This window comes from Plecotus auritus (genome assembly GCF_963455305.1).
Source record: "Plecotus auritus genome assembly, chromosome: 2".
Taxonomy (NCBI): Eukaryota; Metazoa; Chordata; class Mammalia; order Chiroptera; family Vespertilionidae; genus Plecotus; species Plecotus auritus.
In genome coordinates, this window is record NC_137771.1 from 7,119,638 (window position 1) to 7,128,315 (window position 8,678).

Below are 8,678 nucleotides of genomic sequence, written 5' to 3' on the forward strand. Positions count from 1 at the left end.
CCCCAGTAGGGGTGTGCAAGAGGCAGCCGATCAATGATTGATGATCATCATTGATGTTTCTATCTCTCTCTCCCTCTCCCTTCCCCTCTGAAATCAATAAAAACATATTTAAAAAGAAAAGAAAAAGTATGAAAGAATGATTCGCCAGCCGCCAATCACGCTCGCCCAGGTTAAAACCCCACAGCTGCATCCCACTGCTTAGGAGCAGCGTCAGGGTCAGACTCTGAACCTGCCTGCGCCAAACGTGACACAGCTTGTGGCCTAGTATCCGAGCCAGCCTTCCAGGAGACCGTCCCATTCCGAAAAAATTGACCTCGGGCGTTGACCAATCAGCTGTTGAGAAACGCTGTTAGTCCCGCCCAAATATTGAAACTGTCGCTTCTGAACGCGGAGTAACGTTCCCAGGCGCGTCTGGGCCCTGCCACTCCTCTGACCAATCAGGACGGCCTTGTGGGTCCCGCCCCCGTTGGCGTCACGTAGGGTGCACGGGGCGGAACTTCTTCCGGCACAGGCGGCGTCCAGCGGCGCGGATCCGTGGCTTCCGGGCTGTGAGTGCAGAGCAGCTAGGCCCGGGATGGGGTAGGGGCGGGGGGAGGGCTCGGTTGGAGGCTCCGCGTGTGCCCCCGCGGGGTTCGGGGCCGCGATGGGAAAGATGAATTTTACTGTGAGTGCTAAGGAAGGCTGAGTCTCCCTTTCCCCGGGGTCCCGTCCCGGCGTCCCCCTGCACTACCTCTGGTGCTTTTGCTACCCGTCTCTCTTTTGAACGTTGCCTTCCTGTTGCATTTGCGCAGCTTTTAGCTTTTCTTTTTTCCCCAATTTTTAAAAATGTTCCTTATTTTTAAAAAAAATTCTTTATTGTTAGCTTTTCAAATCGGGGCTGAAGCCGAAGGAGGGCAGTGCAGGCTGTTCTCTTTTATTATTATTATTTTTAGAGAGAGTGGAAGGGAGGGGGAGAGACAGAGAGAGAAACATCAATTGATTGCCTCTCCCACATCAATTGATTGCCTCTCCCACGCACCCCAACCAGGCCTGGGGATCGAGCCTGCAATCGAGGTATGTGTCCTTGACCGGAATCAAACGGGGACCCTTCAGTCCGCAGGCCGATACTCTGTCCATTGAGCCAAACCGGCTAGGCCAGGCTGTTCTCTTTAACCCCGAGGGAAATCTGACCAGATAAGGGCCGGCGCCGGGACTTCCGGTCCCGCGGATCTGGCTGTTTGCTGAGCTTGCATACGAGAGTCCCCCACAGAGTCCTCGGTACTCGCATCTCCTCTGTACCCGCTTCCCTGCGGGGCATATGTGAGGGGTAGGGTGTCCATTGTAAGTCTGGCTTCTCTCTGCTTTAGGACGCTGAGGAGGCCTCATCCCCACCCCGGTGTGGGCGGTCCACAGGCGAAGAGTGTGGGTGGGGCAGAGTTTCTGAAGGTGCCTGTCAGACTGGACCCAGGGTTGAAAAGGGATAGTGTGTATTGAGAAAGACTTTCTGTTCGGGGGAGTCTGGCCTTGGGGACCTGAGGGAAGTGGGGAGCCCCTCCCCCTAGCCTGCAGAAACTCCTTCCAGAGGCATCTGTGTATCCTTGAGCCTGGATCCCTGGGGAAGGTGGGGGGGAATAGGAGGCAGCTTTCCGGGCCCCCCTCCACACTACTGGGGAAAGGCTGGTGTGACCGTGGATCCTGGAGCTAGATTTAGGTTCAAATCCTGATTTTGCCACTTACTGGCTGTGTGATATGGGGCAAGTTGCTTAACTTCTCTGAACTTTGGTTTCTTCATTTGTAAAAAGAAAAGGAAAGAGGAAGAATGGGCAGGAGAGAGGAAAGAGTCCCTGCAGGAGCCTGGTATGTGTTGGATTCCCAAGTTATAATGCCTTACATTTGTAGACTTGCCCTAATTGTTTTCTATAAGTCAAACTGGTCTACTGTCATAGTTCAAGTCGTTAAAGGGGGATTGTTCTCTTTGGGCTCGTAAAGAAACACACTGACCAGAGGAATAATAACAGACATTGCATGCTTGCTGTGTGCCAGGCCCTGTACCAAGGTGTCACATGCATTACCTCATTTAATCCTTACAACAACCTTAGGAGGTAGATACTGTTATCATCTCATCTGGCAGATTAAGAAACGGAGGCAATGCCGAAACCGGTTTGGCTCAGTGCATAGAGCGTCAGCCTGCGGACTGAAGGTCCCGGGTTCGATTCCGGTCAAGGGCATGTACCTTGGTTGCGGGCACATCCTCAGTGGGAGGTGTGCAGGAGGCAGCTGATCGATGTTTCTCTCTCATCGATGTTTCTAGCTCTCTATCCCTCTCCCTTCCTCTCTGTAAAATATCAATAAAATATATTAAAAAAAAAAAAAAAAGAAACGGAGGCAAAGGAAGATTAGCTTATTTGTCTGAGGCTGCACAGTTGGGGAGTATCAAGAGTGGAGGGATTTGAACCCAGGTCTCTGACTCTGAACAGCCTCCTCAGCCCTGTGTCATGCTGTCTTGGCTGCAGGTAGCAGAGCTGGGTCTGGAACTCAGCCCTGAGGGCTCTACAGCCGCGAGTCAGCGACATCCGACATCGGCTGTGGGAAGCCAGAGGATATGCCCGAGACGGTGGAGACCAAGGACCTGGCGCAGCTGCGGCAGCTCAACCTGGAGCTTCTGAGGCAGCTGTGGGTCAGGCAGGATGCCATGCGGCGGTCGGTGGCCAAGGCAGCCTCAGAGGTGGGTGTTCACCTTGGGAACTCCCAGAGGATGAGGGGGGCTACTAACCCTCAGGCCAGAACCCAGGCCTCCTGGGTTGTCCTGTGCAGCGTGCCCATTGTGTTGCTGATGAGAAAACTGAGGCCCAGCAAGGGGAGGGACTGCACTGGGACAGCAGAGGCTGGAGCAGGAACTCGGGCCTTTATGCCTAGTACATGCCAGCTGGGGAGGTGGCTGGGTGACCTGGCCTCTCTGTTCTAGTCAAGCCTGGACTCCAGCAGCAGCTATGACTCAGAGATGTCATTGTCCCCAAAGACGCCTTCAGTGGCCCAGAGAACCTCCTCCCCACGGGATGCCAACGAAGGTGACTCCTGCGACATGTCCTCTCTTGGCGGGGCCAGCTCGGGGGTGACCTCTCTCCCACCTGTCAAGGAGCCCCTGAGCCCATTGCGGCCCTGCGTGGCACCGTTGCTGGCCACCTCAGACTCGAATGACTCAGAGCAATCAACAGAGCTGGAGGCACAGGCCCCGAGGTCCACCCAGGATCAACAAAGAAAGCTGCCCAAGGTAACGGGAGAGTGGGGCATCCATCGAGGGGCGCTCCCTTGAACCTCAGTTTCCCTGTCTGACAAATGCACTCATGGGCAGCCTTCTACCGCAAGTTGTGTCCAGCTCGGCCTCAGTGCTGGGTTAAGTGGCGATTGTTAGTTTCTCAGATGGCACTTTGAGAAGAAGGAGAGGAACCCCATTATACAGATGGCAAGACCAAGGCTGAGGCCACACTTATTCAAGGTCACACATAGAAAGGGGCGGGGACCAAACACTTTATCTTTCAATTCCTGAGCCCTCAGCTGAGCCTTGGGGCCCACATCAGTGTGTAAGTTAAGATACAACCCCTTTGCTTCCCCTAAGCTGGGGCCTCCTTCGGGCTGGGCCTGCGGGTCTAACCCTGTGTCTTTGCCTTGTCAGCTAAGAGTGACCTTCAACAAGGAGTCTCCAGTGCCTGAGAGGAGCTGGCGCCTCAGACCCTACCTGGGCTATGACTGGATTGCAGGTATGGCCCGCCCCATGCACACGCCTTGCCTGTGAGTGGCGGGTGGAGGCCCCAGCTTGCCTACACGCCTGCCTGAGCCCCCACCCAGTGCTGCCTGGTGTGTCTGAATGTCCCACCCTCCTTGGTGAGCGCCTTCTATCAGCCCCCGGCACAGTGACAGGCACAGAGGCGGTGCGGGAGTGCTGGCCTGGCCTCCCCTGTTTTCATGTCTGGCCCACCCCCTCCTCTGAATTCGACACTTGTCTATCTGGCTGTGTTCTCTGTATGGCACATTCAGTGTCTTAGATTGCTTTCATGTCCAAAATCAAGGTGGTGATTTTCTTCCCACTTGCAGTCTTTCCTGTCTTTGCAAATGGCAACGCTAAGTACCTAATAACTGGTCAGGTCACAACCTTGGGATCAACCTTGATTCCCATCTCTTCTTCTCACATATTCCTCTCCCAGTCCATTGGCACATCCTAGCAGCCCTGCCTTCAGCATATTTCTAGCATCTGATCACTTCTCTCCACCGGGGTGCCTGTAGTCACTTCTAACTGGTGCCCCTGTGTCCCACCTTATAGCAGCCAGAGGGTGAAAATGCATGCCGATCGGACTGTGCCACTCCTTGTCTCCAACCCTCTGCTGGCTTCCCAGCCCCATCTCCTCCACTCTCATCCCTTCCTCCCCTCTGGCCACTTTCACCTCCTGGCTGTTCCTCAGATAACACTTCTGCCCCCGGGCCTTTGCACTTGCCTTTCTGCCTGAGATGGCCACGTGGCTCCCTCCCCCCTTTCAAGTGTCACCTCCTCAGAGAGGCCTCCCCTGGCACCCCTGCCCTATCAGGCTGGGTCCCCTGGTTCTGCTCTCTACTTCCTGGCACACGTCCCCACTCAATGTTGTACCGCATGCTGCTTAGGTGACCAGTTTGTTGCCACCATAGTAGTAAGTGCGGGCAGGAGCCTTGTCTAGGTCACTGCTCTTTCCCCAGCACATTAAACAGTGTCTGGCCCAGTGCAGGGGTTCTGTAAATACTGTTTACTTCCAGCCGTGGGCAAACTACGGCCCGTGGGCCGGATCTGGCCCATTTGGCTGTTCTATCCGGCCCGCGGAGCCGAAAGAGCGGAGGGTTCTCTTGCTCTCCCCTCCGCTCCTTTACTTTGAATTTATATTAGTTCACACAAACACTCCATCCATGCTTTTGTTCCGGCCCTCCGGTCCAGTTTAAGAACCCATTGTGGCCCTCGAGTCAAAAAGTTTGCCCACCCCTGGTTAGGCAATTGGATATGCATCAGGGTGGATGGACCCCGACAAAACCAACAGTCATAATGAGTGGAGGGTCCCTCAGGTCTGTGAGGCCTGGTGAGGACAAAGCAGGCGGACTGGGTGCCAGCACTGAGTGTCCTCTGAGCCTTGGCCAGTGGCCGCCCAGCAGCTCCCCGTGCTTTGCCCACTTCAGGGTCTCTGGACAACCGCTCGCCCATCAGCAGCAAGCCCGAGGCCTTCTTCTCGGAGCTGCAGGAGTTCCGGGAAACCAACAAGGAGGAGTGTGTTCACAGTGAGCCCGAGTGAGTAGGGGCAGGCCAGCGGTGGGCAGGCAGCACAGGGACCCTCCCTGTCGCTGGCCTGTTCACCCTCTCGCTCTCATAGACCCCCGTTCCCAGGCCGGCGGGAGAGCGACAGTGCCCGGGAAGACCACGAATGTGAGTGTAAGCCCCGCGGGCCGCCCTGGAGCCCAGCCGAGGTCGTGGGGGCCTGGGGAGGCAGCTGGGTGTTGGGGATCAGGGAGGGGAGGCCTGGTGTCCGGACAGGGCGGAGCAGGCCCTGGGTGGGAGGGGAGGGGGCTGAGGCCCGGCCTCATGGGGATTAGGGTCAGCCCTGTGTCACTGCCTCCCCGCTCCCCCGCAGCCTTCGTTTGCTTCTCAGCTGCCTCATTTCCTGTGTGCTCCCACTCCTTCACCCTCCTCTCTCCATATGTGTTGCCTGTGGGGGGAGGGTCCCGGCTCAATCACATGAGCACATAAGTCTGCTGTGAATTTGCATGTGTAGCGCACACTGTACATATGTGTGTAAGGGATGTTCATGCGAACGTGACTCTGTGCACCCTGTGTGTGTGTGATTACAAATATAGGCACGTGCATGTGTTCACAAATGTGACTAGAGCCATGCTTTGTGTTTGCACACATGACATTTCCACATGCGAAGGTGCTGGCCCGTGCTGGCGGTTGTGTGCACATGTGTGTCATGCTTGAGGAAGTGGTGCTCCATGTTTTGTGTGTGAGCATAAGTCTGTGTGCGTGCTCTGTGTGTGTGCACGTGTCCACGCCTGCGAGTGTGGCCGAGGGCAGTTGGAAGGGTTGGCGGGCCTGTGTGGTTGGAGGCGCAAGGGGCCCTGGTATAGGCTTCCGGGCTGACGCACTGCTGCTTCTGCTGGGCCTCTCAGGTGTGTACTGTTACCGTGTCAACCGGCGTCTGTTCCTGGTGCCTTCGGACCCTGGCACCCCCTGCCGCCTGTGCAGGACACCCCGGGACCAGCGGGGCCCTAAGACACTGGCAGACCCAGCGCAGGTCCGGTGAGTGGCACCTGGGGCAGCTTTGGGGGCAGCGGCAGCTGCGGAGGGAGCCAGAGCCTGGAGCCCACCTGTCTGAGGGAAGGGAAGATGGGCCCGGGGCTGTGACCCCACAGCAGCCACGAAACCTCTGTGGCAATGCCCCCACTGTTACCCCCCCAGGGTGAGCATCCCCCAGTCCGTCCTGGACCCACCCCACCGCTACCGCATCCACCGGCGAAAGAGCTTCGACGCCTCGGACACGCTGGCCCTGCCCCGGGTGAGCAGCCACGGGGAGTCTGGATGGGGATGGGGGTGGGGCTGGCCCAGGTCCCCAGATGGAGCCTGAGGCCCAGAGAGGGCCAGGGACTGTGCCAAGGGCACCCAGCGAGGCTGAGCTCAAGGAGGATGAGCACCCAAATCTCTGGAGCCCAGGCCAGGCCACTTCCATCACCTGTGCTCTACTTATTCCGGGGTGTGGGGCACCCCGCCCATGCCCTGGCATCCAGAAGTGTCTGCCACATGCTGCTGTAAATGGGCCCCCTGTACTGAGCTCTCGTGTGGGTGCGCAGTCCTAAGGAGGATCATCTCACGGAGCCCCACAGCAGCCGAGAGCACAGGCTCTGCTGCCGACCCACTCTGTGGAGGGGCACACTGAGGCAGAGGGGCGGTGACTGCCCCAGGTCAGCAGGTGGAAGAGCTGGGATTGGAACCCAAGCCCTTATGCTTCCACGGTGCCTCCCATAACGACTTTCGTGTCTCCTGTGTCGGGGACCCCCGTCACTCCCAGTGGAGGCTGGGGGAGCTGGGCCTGGGGGGAGGAGATGGGATGCCAAGGAGAGTCGGTTTGCACATCTGTAAAATGGGCACAACATACTGTCCTCAGGCTTGTGTGGTGAGGGGGGGCAGTTGAGTGAATCAGTACCAGTCAGGGTGTAGGGCAGAGCCCAGCACACAGGAAGTGCTCCGTCAGTGTCCGCAGCCTTCCCTCTGCCCACCGGGTCTGGGCCAGGGCCTGGGTCAACAGGGTCAGGAAAAGGGAGGCCCAGTGGGTAGACACAGCCCCTGCCCTGGGGCAGCCTCCGTCTCCAGGGGATACGGTGACTATTCGGGGGAGCCCTGCCCCAGGTCAGGCGCTTTGACCCCTTTCTTTCCACAGCACTGTCTGCTGGGTTGGGACATTCTCCCTCCAAAATCCGAGAACAGCTCCGGCCCCCAGAGCCTGGACCTCTGGTCCTGTGTCACCTCCGAGGCCCAGCACCAGCAGCTGTCGGCCGGCCCTTCCCACCTGGTATGGTTTGGGGCCCCCTGGGAGGGGCAGGTGCCTGGAGTGGTTCTGGGGACTGCAGAGTCCTGGGGGCAGGATTGGGGTGTATCCCCGCAGGGGCCCACCCCCATCTCCTGGCCCTGACCCAAGGCACCCTTCCAGGATCCAACACTCCCCACTGGCTACCCCATCCCTCCCAAGAAGGTGACCCCAATTCTAAGATCCTGAAGGGGATGAGGCTGGAACTGGGGTGACCTGCCGCCAAAGTGGCCCCTCTGACACCACCTTATTCACTATCCAGGCCCAGCCAGTGCGGGTCCCGTCCCCCACCCCGATCTGGTCAGAAGCCCAGGCGCCCCAGCCCCGCCCGCGCACCCTGGTGGACAACCTGAGGACTGGCCACTTGGAGGACAGTGCTCCTGCCATTGCCTCTAGCCTCTTCCCTCTGGCAGGAGTGCCCGTGAGAGGGGAGCCCCGCCCAGCCTCAGCTAGAGGTGGACTCAGGCCCCGCCCTCCCAGGTGGGGCCGGTGGGTGGGCCCAGGCCTGTCTCCTTCCTGGGCTCAGAAGGGGTGACAGGTGGGAGGTCAGGGCATTCTGTCTGCTGTGTTTGGAAATAAAGCTCAGTGCTGTCGGCACCTCCTGGTTCCCACATGTGTCGGCTTTGTCCTGCTGGTGCCCTCAGTGCCCAGGCGGTGCCCTGGCCTCTGCCTGCCCTCCCTCACCTGGGAGACACTTCTGTGCCAAGTGGGTGGGTCCAGTGCCCTGTGCAGCTCCCAACTCTGGGTAGAGGCCTTCTAGGTGGGTGAGGGCTCCCAACATAGGCTGAGGTCAAGGCCAGTTTAAAAACCATCTCAGCAACGGGCTCGGGTCTCAGGCTGTCCCTGAAGAGGAGCTGAAGTTGTGAGAGGGGCGTGAGTGAGCTCACCCCTTCTTGGCTCCTGACACGGGGTCCATTTGTAGAGGGGCTCCCTGAGGTCCCTGGGCCAGGTGGCTCCTCCCCTTGCGTCCAGCCCTGGAAGCCATGGGTGACCCCGAGAGGTCAGATGGGGAACCTGAGGGCCAGGCAGTGAGCTGGCAGAGCGCAGATCTCCCTCCTAGGTTAGTGCACAGCACCTGTCTCCTTCCCTCGTTGAACAACATGAAGTTCC

At 58.4% G+C, this 8,678-nt stretch overlaps 1 protein-coding gene across 11 annotated transcripts; it reads left to right on the top strand.

Annotated features, from left to right (window-relative positions):
- The first annotated feature begins 467 nt into the window (after positions 1–467).
- Positions 468–8,165, top strand: MIIP (migration and invasion inhibitory protein). 11 transcript variants are annotated; one of them, XM_080654569.1, is made up of 11 exons: positions 488–548; positions 1,782–1,836; positions 2,493–2,704; positions 2,945–3,250; positions 3,653–3,737; positions 5,173–5,281; positions 5,364–5,416; positions 6,157–6,286; positions 6,446–6,542; positions 7,422–7,553; positions 7,831–8,165. In XM_080654569.1, exons 3-11 carry the CDS (start codon positions 2,582–2,584, stop codon positions 8,101–8,103), a joined length of 1,308 nt encoding a protein of 435 aa, XP_080510695.1. In that variant the 5' UTR covers positions 488–548; positions 1,782–1,836; positions 2,493–2,581; the 3' UTR covers positions 8,104–8,165. The 11 variants fall into 11 exon arrangements, with proteins under 11 accessions (XP_080510697.1, XP_080510702.1, XP_080510695.1 ...); XM_080654574.1 differs by having other exon boundaries at positions 503–548; positions 2,999–3,250; XM_080654573.1 differs by having other exon boundaries at positions 524–1,053; positions 2,999–3,250.
- The last annotated feature ends 513 nt before the right edge of the window (positions 8,166–8,678 follow it).

What these genes read in the sequence shown, in the direction of transcription:
- MIIP (XM_080654571.1), top strand. Translation starts at nt 2,582, where the DNA reads ATGCCCGAGACGGTGGAGACCAAGGACCTGGCGCAGCTGCGGCAGCTC. An exon ending in TGGCCAAGGCAGCCTCAGAG is followed by an intron (nt 2,705 to 2,944) that starts GTGGGTGTTCAC and finishes TCTCTGTTCTAG; the next exon opens with TCAAGCCTGGACTCCAGCAG. An exon ending in TGTGTTCACAGTGAGCCCGA is followed by an intron (nt 5,282 to 5,363) that starts GTGAGTAGGGGC and finishes TCGCTCTCATAG; the next exon opens with ACCCCCGTTCCCAGGCCGGC.